This window comes from Arvicanthis niloticus, chromosome 8 (genome assembly GCF_011762505.2).
Source record: "Arvicanthis niloticus isolate mArvNil1 chromosome 8, mArvNil1.pat.X, whole genome shotgun sequence".
Lineage (NCBI taxonomy): Eukaryota > Metazoa > Chordata > Mammalia > Rodentia > Muridae > Arvicanthis > Arvicanthis niloticus.
Window position 1 is genome coordinate 40,668,614 of NC_047665.1, and position 26,729 is coordinate 40,695,342.

Genomic DNA, 26,729 nt, shown 5'->3' on the forward strand with positions numbered 1-26,729 from the left:
ATCATTTATTGCCATTTACAACTCCAATGATATGTTATTCATGTGATATCAAGTTGATTAGCTCTCATAGGCATTGATTAGTTCCTAGAAGTTCAACATTTTAAAAATAATTCAAAAGGTATATTTCATGCAATGGTCTAAGTTTATATCTAAATTCACATAAACTAAACAACTTGATATATTAATTTTATTTCTAGCTTAAATACAGAAAAGACAAGGCAAAGGGAAATGAATATTAGACACACACATGTAAATGGTTCTAGGTAGGCAGTGTAATATTCTCCTAAAGGTCTACAACTGTTCTATGTTTTATATACTTAGTTTATTGAAGCTAGCAAATGATAAGTATATAATTGAACTTTATTAGTCAAAACTTCCCAAAGATTTGAGAAAACTTATAGAATAGTATAATGACTAGGGGGCATTCCCAGAAAACAGTCTATTTTGTGGGATGGTAAACTGTGTTTGAAAACAACCTTAAAAAATAGATGGAGAGGAAGACAAATTCACAATATTAATGAAAAGTATTTTCTGTGAGATATTATAGTGTCATCTGATTTGACTAATCAAGGAATCATCCAATGACTCTTCCTTCTTCACATTTAAAGAATTATGAAGCAATAGAGGAAAAAAATCATGAGATTCCAACAATGTATTTTGTTAAATTCATCTTGAGTCATTATAATTATCAAAAAGAGATTATTTAGAGATAGATTTATGACACATCAAAGTTTAAATAAAGTACTATTTTTCATAAAAGCTAAATGTCATGATATATAGAAATAAGAATTTCATTTACCTTGTGAAATTTCATCACATGGAAGAATTACTATAGCTTTTAACAGCCTCACAAATTCCATAGACATATATCAAAAGTCTAACTGGTGCAAAATTCTTTATATTTCTTTTTCATTAAAGTTGAGGTGACTATGAAATATATATTTTATGAATGGATGAGAAATAAGCAAGACAGTGTTGTCACCTTTAAATTTATATTGTGTATGTAGCTGTTTTGCCTGAATGTATGGCTTTGCATCACATGGCCGTTTGCTATACTTGGGGCCAGAAGATAGTGTCAGAACCCCTGGAACTAGAGTTACAGACAGTTGTGAGCTGCCATGTGGGTGCTGGGAATCAAACTCAGGTCTTCTGGAAGAGCAGCAAATGCTCTTACCTCTGAGCTGTCTCTCTTGCGCCGTGTTGTCACTTTTAAAGCACATTAATTTGTGCCTATTCATTCTCTCATCTCAGAGAAAGTAGTAGACAGTTGCAAAAGATATTAGTGCCAAGTTTCACTGAACAAAGATGGAAAAAAATCACTCATCATGTGGGGTTTGTGATGATGGCTGCCATGCATAGTACATAAACTGAGACATCTGAGAATATATCTTCAGATGACATCACAAAAGATTAAATATAGAGATTACTTATAGGCCAAGGGGTATAGTGCAAGATGGTAGAGTACTTATTTAGCATGTATGAAGCCTTGTGTTCAATCCCCAACACCACACAATGGTATATGCCTGTAACACATACTTGGTGTGGTAGCATACAACTGTAATTCCTTCAGTTGGGAGGTTGAGACAGGAGGATAGTAAGACTAATGGTCACCCTCAGCTACATAGAGTTTTAAAGAGTCTTGGTTTCATGAAAACCAATCTTAAAAACAGACAAACAGACAAATGAACACTTCAAATTACTTGTATACTGTTATTTAAATGTACAAAATGCAATGCACATGGGATCATTTTGGTCAATATTTTAGAATATGTGAGCATTAACATTGAAACTATACAAGGAGACAAAGCAGATTCCATGGGGACTCCCAAATAAATTAAAATGAATTCACATTTACATTCAGAGCCCCTTGGTGTTACATTTTAGCAAATAGATTCTTAGTGACAAGTATTCCCTGAGAACGTGCTAATGGTTAGACACATGGAAGATCTACTTAATCTTCTAGGTTGTTTGCATCCACAAAAGGTCTGTATGTGAGAGTTACTTCAGCCCTTGGTCTTTAAGATCCAAGGATTACTTTCCTTATTCAAATCTGAACCAAAGAACCTCCTTTGTTGCGTTCTTCTCTCCAATACTTTTCCATGGTTTCTAGTTTCTCCTTATATCTGCAAATCTGTGGTAAAACCTCATGAGTTTTTTCAGTGCATCTTTCATGTCTCTGTTCCTTAGGGTGTAAATGAGGGGATTGAGACTTGGAGTGATGATGGTGTAAAAGAGGGTGAGGAACTTGCCCTGGTCCTTGGAGGACCTGTTACCAGGTTGTAGGTACAGGTAGATAATACTTCCATAGAATATGGAGACCACAGTGAGATGAGAGCCACAGGTATTCATTGCTTTTTGTTGGCCTGCCTTTGACTTCATGTTGAGCACAGTTTTGGCTATGTAGCCATAGGAAGTAAGAATAAGGATGAGAGGCATAAGGACAATGACAATGCCTAGAGCAAAAACAGACATTTCAACTTTTGTGGTGTCTACACAAGCTATCTTGACCATGGCTGGCAACTCACACAGGAAATGGTCCAGGAGGTTGTGTCCACATCGAGGCAAATTCACAGTGAGTGTGCATAATATTACAGAGTTGGCCAAACTAATACCCCAGACCATGGCTATCATCTTGATACACAGACATGGATTCATGATTACAAAGTAATGCAAGGGCTTACAAATAGCTGTGAAACGGTCATAGGACATGACAGCTAGGAGCAGACACTCTATGGAGCCTAGCCACATATACACATAGAGCTGAACAATACAACCCACAGAGCTGATGGTCTTTTCAGGTCCCCACAAGTTAACCAGCATCTGAGGGACAATGCTTGTTGTGAAACACAAATCCAGGAAAGATAAATTCCTGAGGAAAAAGTACATTGGTGTGTGGAGATTGGGATCCAGGAGGGATGCAAGAATGATAGCAGTGTTACCCACCAAAGTAACAATGTAAAAGAAGGTGACAACTCCAGAGAGGATCATTTCCAGGTGAGGGTGGTCAGAGAAGCCAAGCAGGATAAAAACATGCAAAGTACTGTAATTGCTTGGGTCCATAGTCTTTCAGAATTTATAATCTACAGTAAGAAGTGTAGGAGAGGGAGGTGGAGGCAAAGGTGACAAGGAGAACAAGAAATAAATTGTTAGTGTAGTCTATGGAAGTAACTGATAAGATACAGAATTAGCTGCAGGGAAAGAAATTAGGTTGATAATTGAAAGACTTAATGGATACAAGGTGCCTATTATAGTCAACTTCTCTTGTACTTACTAAAAATCCTTTGATAGCAAATGAGTTTGATTCTAGACATATTTTTTTTTCTAAGTGACCTTGAAAAGTTGAGTCTTATCTCAGGATCTGGAATTCTTAAAGTGCATGGTACACTTAAATTTTACCCTTAAAAATCAATCTTTTACTTATGTCTCATTTCCTTGAATAATTTACTGTGTGCTGAATCCGTTTTTAATTAAAAAATAAATAAAAACCTCTATTGCAGGGGCTAAAAAATCAAATGACCAAAAACTGTGTGTAGCTTAGAGTAACTTAGGGGTATATGAATTGGTATAAAAGTAATTTATAATCATGCAAAATGTGGGTTAAGATTAGCTATCATTCTCCCAAACACTGGTAAACTCCAAGAAATCACTACAATCTGTGAAGTTCTTTTTTTTCTATCCACTATATATGAATTATGCTCTAACATATTTCTATGTTATTTTTAATAGATAAAAAAATACTCTCTAATTAGATGGAGGGGAAACTGTGGTTGCAATGCATTTTATGAGGAAGGAATCTATTTTCAATAAAGATCACAGTCTAAACAATAGAAAATCATACACAGTTATATTTTTCCATTAAAATTTAGTCATATATTGTGTGACATTAGTTAAGTAGAGTTATAATAAGTAGTAGATGAATAAAAATATAATTTTATCTGTACAACACTTATTTAGCTTGCTCAAAATAATTTATAGCATTAGCCTCTGGTTAAAGAACCAATGAACGCTTGAAAATCAATAGAACTGTGCGATAGATTCTCTTATATACAAATGAGGATCTAAGAACTGCCAACACTTATGGCAAGTTGGCTGCTGACCAATACTAGTTGTCTGATACTATAGAGATAAGTTGCCATCTGAAGAAAAGCAATGGCTGTATCATACTATACTGTATTAAAACAATTGTGATGAGCAGATCTTTGACAGTGCATATCACACATCCAACTGTGATGCACACATGGCAGGATACAGCTGCTAGAAGAGTGATAAAGTTGCAACACAGGTTATGGTGATGGCTTCAGGGGCATCTGCTTGCCATTCAACACGATGTTAATAAGTAATTCCAGCTAAATATGAAATCAATGCTTCCATGTGTGTCCTTGTTTGCCTCTCTGCATAGATATAACACAAAAGTTCTGCTTTTTCTTAGGTTTGACTTTTCAAATATTTTTATAAAGATTATGAGGAAATTGTTTTAAATTGTGGCCCTCTTTCAAAAGTAGTCAGAGTCACTAAACTAACTAGTTATAGTGTTTGAAAGAAGTTATTTTGAGAAAATCACTTCACAATTTCTTGAGCACTATTTTTTTTCAGTTAACTGAGCCTGTGTTATACCATTGATAATCTTGGACAGAAAGAGAAATTAGTATCTGAGACGTGTTACAGCCCAAAATGTCCCAGCTGAGGATAAACAGGCTGAGAAAGAAATTAGGGAAATGACACCCTTCACAATAGCCACAAATAAAATAAAATATCTTGGAGTGAATCTAACCAAGCAAGTGAAAGATCTGTATGACAATAACTTCAAGTCTCTGAAGAAAGAAATTGAAGAAGATCTCAGAAGATGGAAAGATCTCCCATGCTCCTGGATTGGCAGGATTAACTTAGTAAAAATGGCCATCCTGCCAAAAGCAATCTACAGATTCAATGCAATACCCATCAAAATCCCAAATCAATTCTTCATAGAGATAGAAAGAGCAATTTACAAATTCATTTGGAATAACAAAAAACCCAGGATAGCAAGAACTATTCTCAACAATAAAAGAACTTCTGGGGGAATCACTATCCTGGACCTCAAACTGTACTACAGAGCAGTAGTGATAAAAACTGCATGGTATTGGTACAGAGACAGGCAGGATGATCAATGGAATAGAATTGAAGACCCAGAAATGAACCCGCACACTTATGGTCATTTGATCTTTGACAAGGGAGCTAAAACCATCCAGTGGAAAAAGGACAGCATTTTCAACAAGTGGTGCTGGCTCAACTGGAGGTCAACATGTAGAAGAATGAAAATTAATCCATTTTTATCCCCTTGTACAAAGCTCAAGTCCAAGTGGATAAAGGACCTTCACATAAAGCCAGATACACTGAAACTAATAGAAGAGAAGCTGGGGAAGACCCTGGAATACCTAGGCACAGGGGAAAAGTTCCTGAACAGAACACCAATGGCTTATGCTCTAAGATCAAGAATTGACAAATGGAACCTCATCAAATTGTAAAGCTTCTGTAAAGCAAAGGACACTGTCAACAAGACAAAACAGCAACCAACAGATTGGGAAAAGATCATTACCAATCCTACATCCGATAGAGGGCTAATATCGAATATATACAAAGAATTCAAGAAATTAGACGCCAAACAACAAAATAACCCCATTAAAAATGGGGTACAGAGCTAAACAAAGAATTCTCAACTGAGGAAACACGAATGGCCGAGAAGCATCTGAGGAATCAATAGTCAGTGCACATTGATTATGACAGGCACACTTGCTGAAAATAATGAAAATTGTTTTAAAATGGAAGTCCATCTTATGACAATTTTAAAAATAAATTTCCTCACCACTATAACTCAGAGATTAATTTAGGAAAAATAAAAATACTTCTGCCAAATTAAAATATACACACAACTTTATAATACATTTTAGTATTTCATATCATAAGAATTATAAATGGATAAAAAATCTGAATTTTGTCTAATTGCATCTTTTTTCAAGATAATAATTTTAAATTAATCTACATTTTTGCTTACATTTCTGGTGTGTCAAAATGTATGAAATAAAAAGTTAAGATACACTTTGTGTTCTCTTCTTGTAATAATGAATCAGTTTGTTTTTCTTCTATAAAATAGTCACGGAGGAATGACACTCTGTAGAGATTCACAGGATTTATCCTCAGATTTGTGAACAGAAGCCTGACTATTCCCCTGTGTCAATTTGAGTTCTTTTCTTTTACTTCTCATAGGTTTTTGACCACCAAGAGATACTACTTTCCAGGATTAATGTTAAGATTACCATCACTGTGCTCGAGAAGGCCCCCCTGATGCCCTACCTGTCCATTGCTGAAGTCCAGGATGCTGAGAGCAGGGCTGTTGGTTCCTGTGTTCCCTCTTCAAGGCTGAGGCTATCTCTCCATCTCTGGGTAGTGACTCTGTGAGGAGGTTATCTTGATGGTGTTGCCTCAGAGAGTCTCTGCAGGGGACTCCAGCCCAGGGCTGTGTCTGTCACTGGCTCTCCTTGAGTTCCTGAGGTGCTGTGGAAAGGCTAGGCAACAGAACACTGGCACAATCACCTTGATATTTCACTAAGATAATTTTAAGTATGGAAAACTTGCAGGGCATGCAGGAAAGCTGAAGGACAGAAGATTAAAGAATATATTTTCAGATTTTCTAAGCTATGAATGCATTACAAATAAAATGTGTTCTCTTCCTACATGTTTAGAAAACTAAGATTATGACAAAAAATTACCTGTTTAAAATGGCCTTATCATGACAGCACACATTGATGATAGGAGTAAGTTTGCTTTGATCAAATGAACTTAAACAAGGCATCTCACTTTCAATTTAATGTTCACTTCCCTCTTCTAGGTCTTAGTAGTTGCCTCAGATACCCAAGGTCGGAACTGTGGGCTCTGCAAGAGAAAGTGTGTGCTGCAAAGCTCCAGGAGCAAGTCTAGGGTCATTATATTTGCATCTTCATTCAGTTGTCTTGGCGACCATGAGGTGTGATTTTAAATGCATCAGTGCCCATTACTGTTAGTTTTGTTGTTGTCTCACAGGACATTTATTTAAACCCAAGGTCCTGGAGAAGTAAGGACTCTTACAGTTTTTATGAGTTAGTTTGTAATCATCAGCTATATTATTTTCCTTGAATTTTAGTTCCATGTAGCCAAGAATTACTTTAATAAAAGGACACACATTTAAATGCCAGTGATCACATGTGAATGGCTTGTTGTCACTGAGCAAGAAAACAACTTACACTGTTTTCTCTGCATGGAAGGGGCCATTTTCCAATGTACTGCTGTGATGGATCACAGAGTATTGTGGTTGAAGTCTTTGTGGTTCCCATGATCAGTCACATAAACTTGAGACTATTGCCTAACTCCCTGTGTATTTTCTAGATTGTAAAAGGACATCTCTTAAAGTTTTATCATAAAGATCAAGTCAGTTTGAAATATATAACAATACACTAATGCTTGGTACCCAGTAATCATGCAAATAAAAGTTATATTTTATGATTTCAATCTATTGAGGCACCTTGTGCTGCAATAATGCTTACTTTTTTTTTTTTTATCAGTTTGGTGAAAGCTGATACCAATACTTGATAAACACTCAAGATAATGTTTTCCCACTTCAACCATTTTCTTTGTGATTTTATTCATAGTGTATGTATTTTTGTATATGTACACTTTAGACAATATCAGGAATATTGCCATAAGTAATACAAAATCAGGAGAGGCCAGCCTGCTGCCATGCAACACAGCCTGGGAGGAAAAAACACATCCAGAGACCTTCCAGTTCTCATGCCAGGAGGCACAGGTGGGGAAAGACTCCCAGAGACTGGTCTGCCACCACAGGGTCTGCATGGGCTGTAGACACACAGAGATCCACCCACCACCATGTCACATGGGCAGGCTGTAGACATTCAGAGGCCAACCAGCCTCGTGGTCTGCCTGAAGCAGGAGTCGCTACAATGTGTAAGTATGTGGTGGGGAGATGGGAGAGAAAAAGAAGCAGAACAGCTTGAATATGAGAGGAGATGGAATTGGAGATGCAAGGTTGGAGAGAAATAGCCTGTTGTGGGTAGCCAGCCCTGTCACCTAGGCCATGCTGAAGTCCCAGCCCGTGTTGCCACTGAGGGCCATGTCTGGGTCCATGGCCCATACACTCCTGATATGGGCAGCCATCTGAGTCCACATAGATGTCCAGGAGCTGTGCACCACTGGCCCCGCCCCTCACTGGCTGAAGCACTCAGGAAAGCAGGCCCTACACATCTTTACAGCACATTGGTGCTGGTCCTCGTGGCAGTAGTGAGGATGTGCTAGCCCTGAAAGTGTGTGTGTGTGTGTGTGTGTGTGTGTGTGTGTGTGTGTGTGTGTGTATGTGTGTATGTGTGTGTGTGTGAGAGAGAAGAGCTGACTCACCACTCATTTGCTGTGAGGTGACTGGGTGATGGTGGTGGTTGGATGGAAATGATCCCCTGTCTCTTCCTCTTCAGCATAGTGGAGCTGGCTCTGGTGTTGTAAGTACAGAGGAGCATGCCCCAAGACATGAGAGCAAGAGAGTTGCCCCTTCTAGCTGTAGCATTGGGTGAGCTATCTGGGGAAGTGCTGAAGAACTCATCAGTGTGGTGCAGGTATGGGAGTGTTGGCAGCTGACCAACTCAGCTACTACCCAGGCCCAGATCAAGGACTTTGAGTTGGCCCAAACAAACATCTACCTCATCTATAAACTGTTGGAGGATGTGAAAGAGCCAGTCCTGATGATCCAAAGCCGCAGAATCTTCATGGCTCCGGGCAGTGACAGGATAATCAAGAGGAGTTTCCCATGGTGAGGATCCAATGTTATTGTGTAGCCAGAGACCTCATACCAGACCAATGACCCATTGCAATGAACATTTGCAAGTAAAGATGTATGGACAAAAGGGTATACTGTGGGACACACTGTGACACACTACAGCTTCCACAGCAAGATGTTTTTTATGCTTCCTCTATTTCTTTTTGTTTTTTATTTTCTTCTGTGGGGGAGGTTACAAGGGGAGAGGGTGGATACAAGTGATGGGGAGATGAGTGGAGTTGGGGTGCATGCTGTGAAACTCATAAAAAAATTAATAAAATGTTTAAAAATATAAAACCATTTAGTAGTTAGTTCCCTTTTGGCTATTAAGCCTCTATGTACATGGGCATTGAACTGCTCATGTTTCCTGTTGACCTGACGCACTCACCTGTGTCTTTTTCCCATTTACAGTCTAGAGTCATATTCTTCTTTTACAAATGGATTTATAGTTTAAGTTGAATTTCATAATGAAGTCCACCTGAGGAAATATTCCATTTCTGCTTGAAGGATAAAATGAACTCAAAACATCCTGCACTCCATTTCTATTTTGATGGCATTGATTAGCACATTGATTTCCTCTCTCTACTGAGGAACTAACTCTACTGAGAGGTTTGATACTTTGGAGAAATTGAGATAAGTCAATGTGGTTCGGCATTCTGCCCTGCTGCTGGGCTGACTAAACACAATGCAAAGAGGAAGGACTTTCACCTTGTGCCGCTGTAGGGTGCTAGGCTTGAGGGAAGTGCTGACACACCTCTCAGGGGGTGGGAAAATGCAGCCTAAGATGTGGGAAGACAAATCTAGGGTTCCTTGACTACTGGCATCCAGTTGCCTCTGGAAACCACATGGAGTTGGAAATGAAGGGGGACTGTGGGTTGGCAAGGAGGTCAGGGCTTGAAGTTCCCAAATGCCTGGACATCCAGATATCATTGGGTCTTGGAGAGCTGAGAGCGAAGTTGGACTCTCTGGCTAAGGACAACATGCCTGGGACCATGGGAATGGGAACGCTAGCTTAGCTCATTGGCAGTTGTCCTTAGGTTGGTTGAGGTTGTCTGGGTGTGCAGAGAGGCCTTCTATGGGAGACTTAGGCTGTGGCTCTGTAGGTGAAGGCCTTCTCCATGCTCCCCACAGTGGTTCTCAATGGAAGAAACATTCCTTGGCTCCAAACTGTTTATTGACTGTTCATTGTGGAAAATGGGTACATACCACCTTCTTAGGGTGGACCAGAGATTAAATACCTTTTGCAGGAAGGAATGTCTGGGATGGGAAGCTTATTGGCTAAACCCTCAGGGTCTCTAGATACCTCATTAGCATGGAGAACTTTGTTCTGGGCTATGTGACCATAGGTCATGTTTCCTATGTGAGAAGTGTGGCACATGTTGCAGGCCAGGAATCTTGTCAGCTGGGTGCCTGAGTGCTGGGGACTCTGAACCCACTCAGTCTTACCAAGTTTCCTGCCATAGTCCACTGTTCCATAAGTAGACAGAGTTTTAAATGAATAAAGCTTTGGCACTGTTCTCATTTGTGCATCCAGGTTATGAAATAAGTGCTTCTACCCGAGACTTATAACTCCCTAATATACTCCTCTAATTAAACACACTTTTGGTTCATTCTCAGTTTCCTATCTTTTCTTTGCTGCTTTCTGTTTGTTTATTTTGAAACTAGGTCACTCTGTGTAACAGTTTGGGAACGTATGTAGACCAGGCTGGCCTTGAACTCATAGAGATCTGCTTGCCTCTGCCTCCTTTGTGCTGGGACTAATGGCTTCCATCATCCCACCTGGTTTTCCTAGCTGGTTTTAGCTTTTCTTTTATGATAGACATTTTGGAACTAGACAGAATCAGGTATTGTGGTATATGCCTTTAACCACATGCAACACTTGGGAAGCAGAGGCAGGTGGATCTTTATGAATTTTAAGTCACCTTGTTCTTCAGGAGTTCCAGGTCAGCCAGAGCTATGTAATGAGACCTTGTCTCAAAAACCGTGAGACTATTATTGGTGTCACACAATTAGCTGCATAGTAGAATAACTGTGCAATATGTAGATTAAAAAATATAGAGTCCTAACATTTCTATTTCTTTACCAGGGGTGCTGGTCTCTGCTTGTATTCTCTTCCTAGGCAATGTTATGCTGTTTCAAGGATTTAAATTCCATTATGTGTTTAATAACTTTCAAAATTATTTCCAGTTGTTTTTCTATTAAGCATCAAACAGGTAATTCCAACTGCCTCATTCTACTTACACTTTGATGTGTAAGAAAAGACATGAATCTGAACACACCCAGTATAGAAGTCTTTATTCTTGTCACATGCAATCTGCTATCCCTATCTTATTCCTTGTTTTAAGTGATTGGAGCAGTTACCTGCCATTCTGTGCTCAGATCTGTTGCTACCCTTGTCTTACTGCACCAGATCTTCTGTCCATTTCAATTGGTGTTCACATACCCATTTGCCTTCCTGTCATATTTCCTCAACCTAATTATTTTTCTTTTCAATCTATTATCCACATAGCAGTCAAAGTATTTTTACAAGAGAGAAAGAGAAGTCTCAATGGTTAAGAGTGCATACTCTCTTACAGAGGACTAGAGTTTGGTTCCAAACAACTGTGATGGGCAGCTTGCAACCACCATAACCCCAGTTTCAGGGGACCCAATGCTTCTGGTCTCTGAGGGCACCTGTACTCATGCATATACTCACACACATATAATTTAAAATAATAAGTCTTTTAAAACTTGTTGAAGTTAGGCCCACTTCTATCTCCCAGACCTATACTTCAAGAACTGAGACTCAGACTCAAAATGTATTTACAAATACCTTGGCCATATAGTCAGGATCCTCTCTGACTAGGTACAACTTAAAATATCCCATTTATTCTAGCCTACATTTTGCCACATGGCTGACTTCCTGTGCTCAGATACCATGCATCCCTCTCATCACATCTTCCTGGTGAATCTCCCCACCTCCCTCTCTCCCAGCATTCTTTCTCCTGATATTGCACCTTCTATCCTGCCCAAGTCATAAGCCATAGGCTTTTTAATGGATAGGTGACACATCCAAACAATACACAAAATATTCTCTCTACAAAAACTGTTCTTTTTTGTTGTTTTTTTGTTTTTAATAAAATATTTTTTAATTGGATATTTTATTTATTTACATTTCAAATGTTATCTCCTTTCCCAGTTTCCCCTCTGAAAACCACCTATCTTATCCTCCCTCCCCCTGCTTCTATGAGGGTGCTCCCCTGACTCCTGCCTTCCTGCCCTGACATTCCTCTACACTGGGGCATTGAGTCTTCTCCTTCTTCTTCTTCTTCTTCTTCTTCTTCTTCTTCTTCTTCTTCTTCTTCTTCTTCTTCTTCTTCTTCTTCTTCTTCTTCTTCTTCTTCTTCTTCTTCTTCCTCCTCCTCCTCCTCCTCCTTCTTCTTCTTCCTTCTTCTTCTCCTTCTCCTTCTTCTTCTTCCTTCTCCTTCTCCTCCTCCTCCCCTCCCCTCCCCTTCCCCTCCCCCTCCCCTTCCCCTCCCCTTCCCCTCCCCTTCCCCTTCCCCTTCCCCTTCCCCTTCCCCTTCCCCTTCCCCTTCCCCTTCCCCTTCCCCTTCCCCTTCCCCTTCCCCTTCCTCTCCTCTCTTCTCCTCTCCTCTCCTTTCCTTGTTTTTCTTTCTTTTGGAGAGAAGGTTGCAGAGGGCAGGGGCAGATATGGACGGTTGGGAATATGAGTGGGATTGGGGAGCATGTTGTGAAATTTACAAAGAATCAATAAAAAGTTAATAAAAAGAAAACAGAAAAACAAAATTGCAACAGAGGACATACACACATCACACAAAGCGTTCATTTTGTGTTGGCCCAATTTTCCTGACTGTGAAAGCTACTTTGGAATGGGTTAATATACCCAGTGTTAATCATTGGCAAAAACTCATTTTTTCCCAGCAGCTATGAATTTTAAGTAGTTTCTTGGTTAAGGTCGAAACTTTCTGGGCACATCCCTTCCTCTGTGCTGAGATTTTGTCTGATTCAAACCTGTGCAGATCTATTCATGCTTGCACAGCTTTTGTGAGTTTATATGCCATATAAGTTTTGTGTCTGGAAGATGCTGTTTCCTTAGAGTCATCCAACATTTCTGGATCTTACGATCTTTCTGTTGCCTCTTCCACATAGTTCTCTGAGCTCTGAGGGGAGGACTTTTATGAAGACATCTCATTTATTGCTGAATGTTCGAAAATCTCTCACTCTTTGCACATTGTTTAGTTGTGGATCTGACCCTAAATATTAAATTTTCTTCCAGTTCTGCAATGGCTGCTAACTGGAGGCTGGGTACAATAGGGTTGAGATACAATATACAATCAAAGGGTCTCATCTGGCAAGGAGAATTCCTTACCCCATATAGGGCAAAGGGAAGGAGCATCGTCTAGTTCCCACCAGTCTCCAAGGCTCATTTAGTTAAGGTCTCTTTTAATGTTCTACTCATTCTTTCTACCTGTCGCACAATGCAATTTTCAATCTGCCCCAATAAACTTTGCTACATCCTGACTTACCTTAGAAACAAATGCTGGGAGTATTGGTCAACTGGCAAGCTTTACAGTTTGTCACTATATCCTCAAGAGTTCTCTGTACATCCTTGAAAGTCACTTCAGATTGTCTGACCACATCTGCCATTCATCTGACGCCCATGCGATGACTCTGGATTTTTCTGAGAATAGTTCTTGCTAAAAAGACAGGTAATATTAGCTTACCTTCAGTCAATCGTTAGAAGTTCTCTAGACATTGACTTATGGGCTGGTTTTTAGCCCATTTAATTTCTTCTTCTGTATATATTAGTTACTCTGGATGGTTCAGGTAGGTCAGCAGCCAATACAGAGATGCTGTCTCCTATAACCCCTCTAGCAGCCTTGTCAACCAGGTTGTTTCCTCTAGCCACTAGTGCTGTTCCTTTTTGGTACCCTGGGCAATAAATGATTGACAATTTTGGCAGTGAGAAGGCTTTAAGGAGTTGTAGAATTTCATCTTTGTCTATGATAGTTCTTCCTTCTGCTGTTAGGAGCCCTCGTTCCTGGTAAATGGATCCATGCACACAAGGGTTGCATACCAGCTGTCCCTGTAGATGTTAACAGCCAGTCCTTTTCTCATGATGAGGACCTGTATTAATGCTATTAGCTCAGCCCTTTGAGCTGAAGTACCTGGGGAAAGAAACTTAGTCCAGATTACCTCCATTTCTCTAGCCACCGCAGTCCCTGCTTTCCTCTGACCTTCATGGATGAAGCTGCTCCCTCCTGTAAACTTGGTTTGCTCTGCCTCTGGCAGAGGAGAGTCCTTCAAGTCAGGTCAGGTACTGTGTACCTGGGCTGGAACCTCGTCACACTGATGGAGTGGACAATGCAAGTCAGGATAGGAGAGTTGCAGGGTTCAGGGAAACAGACAGCTGGAAAATAACTCTGCCAAAGTAGATTAGTAGAGTCTGATAATGAGTCATGCAGGCATTACTGAGCCATCAATCAGTAGGCTGGTTGAGTAACCCTTCAATTGCATGGGGAATAGTCATAATCAAATTCTGTTCCAAAGTATATTTATTTTCACATTTAACCAACAGTGATATGGCTGCAATAATACACAGGCAAGGTGGCATCCTGCTGCCACTGGGTCCAGTATCTTTGATAAATAAACCACTGGCTGTTTCCATGGTCCTAGAATTTGAGACAAGACCCTTTATCTACCCCTCCTCCAACAATCTGTTCAACCTTGGTGTTTCTTTTCTCCTGGATCCAAGGCTGTGTTGGCTAGGACTCTGGCCAAATCTCTATTCAATGTCTTTTTTGTCTTAATCTGTTTTTCTTCTGCACTTTCTCTGTTATTCTCTACAATTTCCACTAGATCCCTCAACAACTTTTCTCTTAATCTTTCTTGCTTCTGTAACTTTTTCTTAATGTTCAATGCTGACTGATTGATGAGAGCCAGGGCTACCGTGCTAGAGTTCTGTTTTCTCAGGGACTATGTGTGTATAGCGGTGAAAAGCCTCCATGACCTGCTTGAGAAATGTTACTGGATTTTCATCAGTTCCCTGCTTAACATAATACCTAAGCCTTAGCCAAATTATTGTTGAGACCTGATGACAGAGCCTGGTGGTAGATCTGGAGATGTACTTTACCTTCAGCTGTGTTGAAGTCCTAGTCTGGGTGGATTTTCTTGTAGGGCCAGGAACCAGTTTCTTGACCTCTGTCTGGGTAGGTGACTGCACTGAATGCCCCAAGGTTCATAGAAGGGAGTGGTTGTTGATTCTTAGTGGATTGAGTGTGGCAGGAGAGGGTCAATGGAGACTCTCTTTACAACTTCAGACAGGAAGCAAGTACTTTTCCTGGCAAGAAGGGTAGCCATTTACTGAACAAAATGAGACTAGTGGTCTGTCTCAAGCTCTGGTGAGGGATATATCTGCCCACTTAGAGCCTCTCCTGTCCAGTCTGTCCAGGCATGGAGCCCTGCTCTCTGGGAACTCACCTCCACACTCAAGGAGAGCCTGACTGGGGCCACACGAGACCCCAGGCTTAGACTTTCTAGGGTCCCTGGATGCCTGTGTGCCATGCACCTGTTCTTGGCAGAAGGGGAGGGGGGATGCTCCTGTGAAGGCTGTGCTTGGTGAAACCATAAGGAGGAAGCATACATCAAAAAGGAACATCTTGACCTGGGAATTACTCATTTTCTTAGCCCACTGTGTTATTATCAGCTAGCTGCAGCAGCTGTGCCTATTTTACAACTGCCAGGGACATCTTGTGATTTTCTCAGACTGCACAGGTAGGTGCCATGCCTCTCTAAGGGCAAGTTAACTTAGAATGGAGTCTTAAAAACAAAATGGAGTTTATTCTGCTACTCTAATCCCTACAAGATATGGGGTATCTCTGACTCCTGCCTGTTATTGGGACTTTTTTCTTTCTATATGGTTGCCTCATCCAGCCTTGATATGAGGGTTTGTTCTTAGTCTTACTGCATCTTGATATATATTCAGTTAATATCCCTAGATGTCCTGTCATTTTCTGAAAAAGCAGTGAGTTTAGGGAAGAAAGGGTGTGGGAGACTGGGAAGAATGGCGAGGGGAGGATGTGATTGGGATATGTTGTATGAGAGAATAAATAAAAAGGGGGAAAATAACTTGAAAATGCTCTTTCAATTTCTATTTTTACAGAATAACTTGAAGAGTATCGGCATTAGTTCTTCTAGAAGGTCTGATAGAATTCTGTGCTGGGTCCATTTTTTCTTGTTTTTCTTTTTTTTTTTTTTTTTAATTGGATATTTTATTTATTTGCATTTTAAATGTTATCCCTTTTCCTGGATTCCCCTCTGCAAACCCCCATCCCATACATCTCCTCATGCTTCTATGAGGGTGCTCTCCCACCGACCTACCCACTCCCACCTCCCTGCGCTGGCATTCTGCTACACTGCAGAATTGAGCATTCACAGAACCCAGGGCCTCTCCTTCCATCGATGCCAGACAAGGCCATCCTCTGCTACATATGTGGCTGGAACCATGGAGCCCTCCATGTGTGCTCTTTGGTTGGTGATTTAGCCCCTGGGAGCTCATGGTTAGTTCATATTATTGTTCTTCCTATGGGGTTGCAAACCCCTTCAACTCCTTTAGTCCTTTCTCTAACTCCTCCATTGGGGTCCCCATACTCAGTCCAATGGTTGGCTGAGAGCATCTGCCTCTATATTTGTCAGGCTCTGGCAAAGCCTCTCCAGAGACATCTATATCAGGCTCCTGTCAGCAAGCACTTCTTGGCATCCACAATAGTGTCTGGGTTTGGTGTCTGTATATTGGGATGACTAATATCCACTTATCAGTGAGTGCATACTGTGTGTTTTCTTTTGTGACTGAGTTATCTCGCTCAGGATATTTTCTAGTTCCATCCATTTGCCTAAGAATTTCATGAAGTCATTGTTTTTAATAGCTGAGTATTATTCCACTGTGTAAATGTACCACATTTTCTGTGTCCATTCCTCTGTTGAGGGACATCTGGGTTCTTTCCAGCCTCCAGTCATTATAAATATGGCTGCTATGAACATAGTGGGGCATGTGTCCTTATTGCATGTTGGAGCATCTTCTGGGTATATGACCAGGAGTGGTGTAGCTGGGTCCTCAGGTAATGCTATGTCCAATTTTCTGAGGAATCACCATACTGATTTCCAGAGTGGTTGTACCAGCTTACAATCCCACCAACAATGGAGGAGTGTCCTTCTTTCTCCACATCCTTGCCAGCATCTACTATCACCTGAGTTTTTGAGCTTAGCCCTTCTGACTGGTGTGAGGTGGAGTCTCAGGGTTGTTTTGATCTATATTTCCCTGATGATGAAAGATGTTGAACATTTCTTTAGGTGCTTCTCAGCCATTTGAGTTTCCTCAGTTGAGAATTCTTTGTTTAGCTCTGTTTCCTATTTTCTTAATAGGGGTATTTGGTTCTCTGGAGTCTACCTTCTTGAGTTCTTTGTCTATATTGGATATTAGCCCTCTATTGGATGTGGGATTGGTAAAGATCTTTTCCCAATCTGTTGGTTGCTGTTTTGTCCTACTGACAGTGTCCTTTGCCTTGCAGAAGGTTTGCAGTTTTATGAGGTCCCATTTGTTGATTCTTGATCTTAGAGCATAACCCATTGGGGTTCTGTTCGGGAAAATTTCCCTCATGTCCATGTGTTTGAGGCTTTTCCCCACTTTCTTTTTTTTTTTTTTTATGTGAAGGTCTTTGATCCACTTGGATTTAAGCCTTGAACAGGGAGATAAGATTGGATTGATTTTCATTATTCTACATGCTGGCTGCTAGTTGAAACAGCACCGTTTGTTGAAAATGCTGCCTTTTTCCCACTGGATGGTTTTACCTCCTTTGTCAAAGATCAAGTGGCCATAGGTGTATGGGTTCATTTTTGGGTCTTCAATTCCATTTCCTTGATCTACCTGCCGGTTACTGTACCAATACCATACTGCTTTTTAAAATCACTATTGCTCTGTAGTACAGCTTTTGTCAGGGATGATGATTCACCAAGAAGTTCTTTTATTGTTGAGAATAGTTTTTGCTATCCTGGGTTTTTTGTTATTCCAAAGGATTTTAAGAATTGTTCTTTCTAACTCAATGAGTAATTGAGTTGGAGTTTGAAGGGGATTGCATTGAATCTGTAGATTGCTTTCAGCAAGATGGCCATTTTTACTATATTAATCCTGCCAATAAACAAGCATGGGAGATCTTTTCCATCGTCTGAGGTCTTCCTTGATTTCTTTCTTCAGAGCCTTGAAGTTCTTGTCTTACAGATCTTTCACTTGTTTGGTTAGAGTCACACCAAGATATTTTATATTGTTTGTGGCTATTGTGAAGGGTGTCATTTCTCTAAGTTCTTTCTCAGCCCGATTATCCTTTCAGTAGACAAAGACTACTGATTTGTTTCAGTTAGTTTTTTTTTGAAGGTTGTAATGCTCTGACGTTATTTTACACTAGGGAGGGGCACAAGCAATCCTCTTTAAGGAAGCTGACAATTAGCTTCCTTAGAACATTTTAATACTGCACATTAAAAGAAGTATTTGTCTTACAACTTGTTCTGCCATCCAAATATACAACAGCTTGGAAAACAGCATTCAGAAAACAAAAGCCAATGTAAAAAGACAGACTAAAACAACTACAGCAGTGCAGGTCTGATATGGCTCAGATTTTACAGCTTTCTTACTGCATCATCTATGTCATCTATGTTCCTTCATCTGGCTCCATTGTTCCATGTTTAAAGAGATACCTTTTCTCCCTGGTTTCATTTCACCTTCTGAGTCCATCTAAAATTCTTTTATATCAATTAGAATTTTTTCTTTAAAGTCCCAAACACTGACATATCTCATCTTTCCAATCTGGAACATGTTCTCATCTCTGCTGCTGCTGCTGCCTGGAGGACGCCAGAGCTCTAGAAGTCTCACCAGGCTTCTGCTTCTTCACAGGCTTCTCTGGAACAACTTGCCTTTTCTTTTTTAACTTTTTTTCAACTTCACTGTCAGAATCACTGCCTGAAGAGCTTGAAGAAACAAGTTCCTTTGATTTAGGAATTGCTTTGCTCCTGCGGTCCAACAGCCTCTACCTTGCTCGCTCACTTGCTCCAGACTTCGTTTGACTTAATTTTATTTTATTTTATTTTTTTAATTAATTAATTTTTTTGTGTGTGTTTTCTAGACAGGGTTTCTCTGTGCAGTCCTGGCTGTCTGGGAACTCACTCTGTAGACCAGGCTGGCCTCGAACTCAGAAATCCGCCTGTCTCTGCCACCCAATTAACTTAATTTTATATCTGGCCACTTTGCTGAAGTTGTTTATTAGCTGTAGGAGTTCTCTGGTGGAATTTTTGGGGTCACTTAAGTAAACTATCATATCATCTGCAAATAGTGATATTTGACTTCTTTCTTTCCAATATGTATCTCTTTGACTTCCTTTTGTTGTCTAACTGCTCTGTCTAGAACCCCAAGTACTATATTAAATAGACAAGGAGAGAGTGGGCAGCCCTGTCTAGTCCCAGATTTTCATAGGATTGCTTCAAGTTTCTCTCCACTTAGTTTGATGTTGGCTACTGGTTTGCTGTATATTGCTTTCACTATGTTTAAGTATGGATCTTGAATTCCTAATCTTTCCAAGACTTTTAACGTGAAGGGATTCTGAATTTTGTCAAATGCGTTTTCAGCATCTAATGAAATGATTATGTATTTTTTTCATGTATTTTTTTTTGATCATGTAAGTGGATTACATTGATGGATTTCTGTATATTGAACCATCCCTGCATTCCTGGGATGAAGTCTACTTGATCATGGTGAATGATTGTTTTAATGTGTTCTTGGATTCTGTTTGTGAGAATTTTATTGAGGTTTTTTTTTTTTTTGCATCAATAATCATAAGGGAAATTGGTCTGAAGTTCTTTTTCTTAGTTCTTTGTGTGGTTTTGTGTATCACTGAAACTGTGGCTTCACAGAATGAATTGGGTAGTGTTCCTTCTGTTTCTATTTTGTGGAATGGTTTGAAGAGTATTTGTATTAGTTCTTCTTTGAAGGTCTGATAGAATTCTGCATTAAACCTTCTGGTCCTGGGTTGTTTCTGGCTGGGAGATTTTTAATGACTGCTTCTATTTCTTTAGGGGTTATGGGATTATTTAGATGGTTTATCTGATCCTGATTTAACTTTGGTATTTTGTATCTTTCTAGAAAATTGTCCATTTCATCTAGATTTTCCAGTTTTGTTGAATATATGCTTTTGTAGTAGGATCTGATGATTTTTTGAAGTTCCTCAGTTTCTGTTGTTATATCTCTCTTTTCATTTCTGATTGTTAATTTGGATACTGTCTTTGTACCCTCTGCTTAGTCTGGCTAAGGGTTTATCTATCTTGTTAATTTTCTCAAAGAACCAGCTCCTGGTTTTGTTGATTCTTTGTATAGTTCTTTTTGTTTCTACTTGGTTGATTTCAGCCTTGAGTTTGATTACTTTCTGCTGTCTACTCCTCTTGGGTGTATTTGCTATCTTTTTTGTTCTAGAGCTTTCAGGTGTGCTGTCAAGCTGCTAGTATATGCTCTCTTTAGTTTCTTTTTGGAGGCACTCGAAGCTATGAGTTTTCCTCTTAGCACTGCTTTCATTGTGTCCCAGAAGTTTGGGTATGTTGTACCTTCATTTTCATTAAATTCTAAAAAAGTATTAATTTCTTTCTTTCTTCCTTGATTAATTTATCATTGAGTAGGGCGTTGTTCAGCTTCTATGTATATATGGGCTTTCTGGTTTTTTTTTTTTTTTTTTTTTTTTTTTTTTTTTTTTTTTTTTTTTTTTTCTTTTTTGCTATTGAAGACCAGCCTTAGTCTGTGGTGATTTGATGGGATGCATGGAATTATTTCAATATTTTTGTATCAGTTGAGGCCTGTTTTGTGACTGATTATATGGTCAGTTTTGGAGAAGGTACCATGAGGTGCTGAAAAAAAGGTATATTCTTTCGATTTAGGATAAAATGTTCTATAGATATCTGTTAAATCTATTTGGTCCATAACTTCTGTAGTTTCACTGTATCTCTGTTTAGTGTCTGTTTCCATGATCTGTTCATTGATAAGAGTTGGGTGTTGAAGTCTCTCACTATTATTGTGTGAGGTGTAATGTGTGCTTTGAGCTTTAGTAAAGTTTCTTTTATGAATGTGGGTGCCCTTGCATTTGGAGCATAGATATTCAGAATTGAGAGTACTTCTTGGTACATTTTTTCTTTGATGAGTATGAAGTATCCTTCCTTATCTTTTTGATAACTTTTGGTTGAAAGTTGATTTTATTCGATATTAGAATGGCTACTCTAGCTTGTTTCTTGGGACCATTTGCTTGGAAAATTGTTTTCCAGCTCTTTACTCTGAGGTAGTGTCCGTTTTTGACACTGTGGTGCATTTTCTGTATGCAGCAAAATGCTGGGTCCTGTTGATGTATTCAATGTGTTAGTCTATGTCTTTTTATTGGGGGAATTGAAGTCCACTGATGTTAAGAGATATTAAGGAGTAGTGATTGTTGCTTCCTGTTATTTTGATGTTATTTTTATGTTTGTGTTGCTCTCTTCTTTTGGGTTTGTTGAAAGAAGATTACTTTCTAGCTTTTTCTAGGGTGAGCTTCCCTCCTTGTGTTGGTGCTTTTCATCTATTATTCTTTGTAGAGTGGATTTGTGGAAAGATATTGTGTAAATTAGGTTTTGTCATGGAATATCTTGGTTTCTCCATCTATGGTAATTGAGAGTTTTGCTGGGTATAGTAGCCTGGGCTGGCATTTTTGTTCTCTTAGGGTCTGTATGACATCTGTCCAGGATCTTCTGGCTTTTATAGTATCTAGTGAGAAGTCTGGTGTAATTTTGATAGGTCTGCCTTTATATGTTACTTGACCTTTTTCCCTTACTGCTTTTAATATTCTGTCTTTGTTTTATGCATTTGGTATTTTGACTATTATGTGATGGGAGGAATTTCTTTTCTGGTCCAAATCTATTTGTAGTTCTATATACTTCTTTTATGTTTACAGGCATCTCTTTTTTTAGGTTAGAGAAATTTTCTTCTATAATTTTGTTGAAGATATTTACTATCCCTTTAAGTTGGGAATCTTTACTTTCTTCTATGTCTATTATCCTTAGGTTTGGTCTTCTCATTGTGTCCTAGAATTCCTGGATGTTTTGGATTAGGGGATTTTTGTATTTTGCATTTTCTTTGACAGTTGTGTCAATGTTTTCTGTGGTATCTTCTGCACCTGAGATTTTCTTTTCTATCTCTTGTATTCTGTTTTTGATGCTTGCATCTATGATTTTTGATCCCTTTCCTAGGTTTTCTATCTCCAGGGTTGTCTCCCTTTGTGATTTATTTTATTGCTTCTATTTTCATTTTTAGATCCCGGATGGTTTTGTTTAATTCCTTCACCTGTTTGGTTGTGTTTTCTTTTAATTCTTTAAGGGATATTTGTGTTTACTTTTTGAGGGCTTCTGCCTGTTTACCTGTGTTCTCCTGCATTTCTTTAAGGGAGTTGTTTATGTCTTTCTTAAAGTCCTCTATTATCATGATGAAATGCGATTTTAAATCAAAGTCTTGCTTTTCTGGTGTGTTGGGGTATTCAGGGCTCTCTATGGTGGGAGAGCTGGATTCTGATGATGCCAAGTAGCCTTGGTTTCTTTTCTTTATGTTCTTGCCCTTGCCTCTCACCATCTAGTTATCTCTAGTGTTGGCTGGTCTTGCTGTCTCTGATTGTGGCTTGTTCCTCCTGTGTGTCAGCACTCCTGGGAGACCAGTTCTCTCTGGGAGGAATTTGGGTAAGGAGAGCTAGAGCACAAGGCCAGCTCCGGGATGCAGACAGAAACCAACAGGATCCTGTGCCCGGCTGCTCCTTGATTTCTGTGTCTTGATGGTTCTGTGCAGGTCCCTCTTGGGCCAGGAATTTGAGTCTTACCTGTGCTCACAGGTGGGTCGGCACTTCTGGAAGACCAGCTCTCTCCAGCACTGTGGCACAGGATCAGTTCCCCAGCACTGTGGCACAGGATCAGTTCCGGGTGTAGCTGGAGCTTAGAAACGAAACAACTCATTTTCCTGTGTCTATTAATTTTTTTTTTTTTTTTTTTTTAGTTTGTTTGTCTTAGGAAAAGTTGTTTATAGCTACTTTTTTGTTGTATATTATTTTTGTTATTAGAATGGTGGACTGAATGGGAAGTGTTTCCCATTAACTCAAGAATTTGAATGCTTGGTCCCCACTTAGTGGTGCTATTTGGGGATAGAACTTTTATGAGATGGAGGCTTGCTGAAGGAAGTATATCATTAGTTGTAGGCTTTGAGTTTTCAGAGCTTTGTCTCATTCCAGTTTTCTTTCTCTGTCTTGGACTTGTGGTTGAAGATGTTTCTCAGCTTTCCGCTCTGCATCTGCTGCTATTTTTTCCTCACCATTATGGACTCTCCCTGTGAAATTTTAAGACTAAACAAACTCTTACTTCTACAAGTTGCCTTGGTGATAGGATCTTATTATTGAGTCAGAAAAAAAGTTACTAACACACAGAGTAATTCAGGATTTGTAGAAAAAGTTTGGTAGTGTTGCTTCCTTTCAAAATTAGGGCTCTTTAGAGGAACAGCAGGGATAGAATTAATATGTATTAAAAATGGTATTTATTATATTGGCTTATAAATGGCTTTCAATATGGTTTGGGTAGTCTAAAAATGACTGAGAACACAGTATCTGCTCAGTTCACAAGAGCAGATGCATTGGTAATCTTGACTAAGTATCAAAGGCCTGCAGGACTTTTGGTCTGTAGTAAGTACTGAACACCGAAGAAGCTGGTTCTGATGGCAGTGAAGAATAATAGCAGCACAGATAGCAGTAGAGTAGATGTGCTTACCATCAAGCAATGAAGGCAGGCTGGCAAACGCAACAAGTTTTCTCATAGACTTCCTTATATCTAGGCCAGTGCTGGAAGGTGCTGCCTTTTCTGAAGGAGGGTTTCCCCTGTCTTGTTTAAATTTTCCAAAGAATACCCAGCTATACCACTTCTGGGCATATACTCCAAGGATATTCCACTGTACCACAAGGACACTTGCTCAACTATGCTTATAGCAGCTTTATTTGTAATAGCCAGAAACTGAAAACAACCTAGATGTCCCTCAACTGAAAAATGGATAAAGAAAATATGACACATTTACACAATGGAGCCTTATTCATCTGTTAACAACAAAGGGGACATACACAGACACATTAAAAAAAAAAAGGAGACATCTCATACTAGCAATCTAACAGCACACCAGAAAACTCTAGAACAAAAAGAAGTGATCATATCCAAAAGGAATAGATGCCAGGAAATAATCAAATTCAGGGCTGGTATCAATAAATTAGAAACAAAAAGAACAATACAAAGATTTAATGCAGCAAAGAGTTGGTTCTTTGAGAAAATTAACAAAATAGATAAACCTTCATCCAAAGATAGAGACAATAATTAAATTAACTATATCAGAAATTGCCCCAGCCCACGGGGAAGCCCACGAGACCCTAGGGAAGGGGTCGAAAGAATGAATGGGCAGGGGACACAAAGAATGAGAGCTTGTCTGGGGTTCTGATCAAGCTCTGAAACTTCAATTTTGAGGAGTTGTTATAAAGACACAGCAAACTGGGAAGTTTGGGCGAGGGTCATTGCTTAGGGCTATCCCACTATTGTATCCTTATTGCCCCAGATCTCCCCACTGTCATATGCTTATTGCCCTAGACCATCCCACTCTCATAACTGGCTCCAAGGAAATGCCAGACGTTCTTTAAGTTCCTGGGAAACATCCTTTCTTAACCTTGTACTGACTAGTCTTTCCAGAACAGCAGGTAATTTCCTGAGGTTCTCTTAGAACAGCAGGTAGTTTCCTGGATTTGGCTCCTGGCAAGAAATGAAAAAAAAGATATAACAACAGACACAGAGAAAATTCAGAGAATCATAGGAACATCCTTCAAAAACTCTACCAACTTGGAAAATTTACAATTGGGCAATTTTCTCCATGGGTGTCACTGGTCAAGATCAGATAAACAATTTAATTAGACAATCATTAAAACTTCCTCCTCCCAACTCCCCAAACCCCTAGACCGTATGGTTTTACTTCAGAATTCTACCAGACTTTCAAGGAGGAGTTAATGACAACTCCTCAAATTATTCCACAAAAAGAAACAGAAGGGACATTGCCTAATTCATTTTATGAGGCCACAGTTAACCTGATACCCAAACCACTGAAAGAATCAACAAAGAAAGAGAATTATAGACCAATTTCTCTCATGAACATACAATTCCCAGCTATACCACTCTTGAGCATATACCCAAAGGGCACTCCATCCTACCACAGGGACAGTTTTTCAGCTATGTTCATTACACCTTTATTTATAATATCCAGAAACTGAAAACAACCTAGATGTCTCTCAACAGAAGAATGGATAAAGAAAATGTGGGACATTTACACAATTTTCCACATTTTAAAAAATGACACCATGAAATTTGTAGGCAAATGGATGAAACTAGAAAAACCATCTTGAGTAAAGCAAACCCCGACCTAGAAAGATAAATATGATAGTATTTTTATGGAACTCATGATTGTGACAAGTGGGTCTCTGATTCTAGTGCATGTTCTTGAGATTCTTTTCCTCATGTTGGGTTGCCCTGTTCAAGTTTGATATGATAGTTTTTGTTTCATCTTATTGTGGTAAGAATTCTGGATTTTTGGTTTCTTTAAAAACCAAATGTATCATAAGAATATGTTTTCGTTTTAATCCCAGGTATGGGGATATGGGACTACTTCTGACGCAGTAGCAGGTGAATATGATTTGTCTCATGCTGTAGCAGAGGCACAGGGCTGCCAGCTGCAGATAGTTTCTGTGATTGAGTGATATTTGGAATTCTGGGAACTTTTCCTAGGGTAAATAAGTGGTAGAGCCCCAAACATGATGTGGGTGTTTATTGGTTGTTCATTGGGGTTAGTTGTGGTTTGTTAGTAGTTGTACTCAAAGAAGAAACAAGAAAGAAATAAGATTTAGTTCTCTCTCTGTCTCTCTTTGTCTGTCTCTGTCTCTTCCTCTCTCTCTCCTATTCTTTTTTCTCTCCTATCTAGTAATAGGGGGTAAAACCTTGGGGATAAACGGTGGGAAAAGAAAACCCCGCAAAATAGCAAAGACCAGCTCTTATCATAAAGAGAAAGAAAAAAAAAGGGAAGGGGAAAGATGATGGTGAAAAGGGAATAGGGGCATTGTGTCTCTTAAACTGCATCCTCCTGTCTAGGAGCATCATCAGTTCTGGGGTGTAGCTGACTTTCATCATTGGGGTTCACTTGGTAAACGTTCACATCAGGTTCTTTTGTGGACAGCAGCTAGTAATCTGTAACAGGAGCTGATTAATAGTTTGGTTAGAATTTTTTTGTATTTGTCATTGAAGAATGCAGAAACAAGATTAATGAGGCAAGTAGTGAAAAGTAATGCCAGGAAGATGACTATCTGGCTATTCCCACAGCAACCAAGAGTGGCACCACCTTAACTGCCCTCTTATGCTGGGCATCTATCATATCTACAACTGGGATTGGCAGAGGCTCATTTCCCTGGGTTACTCCTAGTTCAGGAGAAAGGAGTACCAACGTGCAAACTCCTGACCAGCTGGTGGGTACGCAATGATATACCTGAAGTGCAACAAAGTGTTGACGTGTTTTAGACTGCAGGGCATTGTGGCAGAGATGAGGTATCAAGGGTTATGGTTCTATTGCAGTCTAGGGAGCTTAGTGTTTCTATAGAACATGTCCCAGAGGTCTTAAAACAGTTTACCATGCCAAAGAGAGGGATAGAGGAAAGATATGGAGTTATGGCAACATTGGAGTCAGGGCAGCTGACAAAAGGTTACTTGGCAGTATCATCGGAGAGTCTGTAAATGGCACTTG

The 26,729-nt window shown here is 39.5% G+C and overlaps 1 protein-coding gene and 1 pseudogene across 2 annotated transcripts; both read right to left on the reverse strand.

Annotated features, from left to right (window-relative positions):
• Nucleotides 1-6,953, reverse strand: LOC117714175 (olfactory receptor 2W1-like). Of its 2 annotated transcripts, none has more exons than XM_076939318.1 (3): nt 6,744-6,953; nt 6,328-6,539; nt 1-3,080 (listed from the first exon to the last, which is right to left on the reverse strand). In XM_076939318.1, the coding sequence occupies exon 3, from the start codon at nt 3,058-3,060 to the stop codon at nt 2,107-2,109; it is 954 nt and encodes a 317-aa protein (XP_076795433.1). In that variant the 5' UTR covers nt 3,061-3,080; nt 6,328-6,539; nt 6,744-6,953; the 3' UTR covers nt 1-2,106. The 2 variants fall into 2 exon arrangements, with proteins under 2 accessions (XP_076795433.1, XP_076795434.1); XM_076939319.1 differs by having other exon boundaries at nt 6,328-6,625.
• An 11,546-nt stretch (nt 6,954-18,499) lies between these two features.
• LOC117713389 (activated RNA polymerase II transcriptional coactivator p15 pseudogene) lies at nt 18,500-26,518 on the reverse strand (annotated as a pseudogene).
• Between the last annotated feature and the right edge of the window lie 211 nt (nt 26,519-26,729).

What these genes read in the sequence shown, in the direction of transcription:
- LOC117714175 (XM_076939318.1), bottom strand. Translation starts at nt 3,060, where the DNA reads ATGGACCCAAGCAATTACAGTACTTTGCATGTTTTTATCCTGCTTGGC.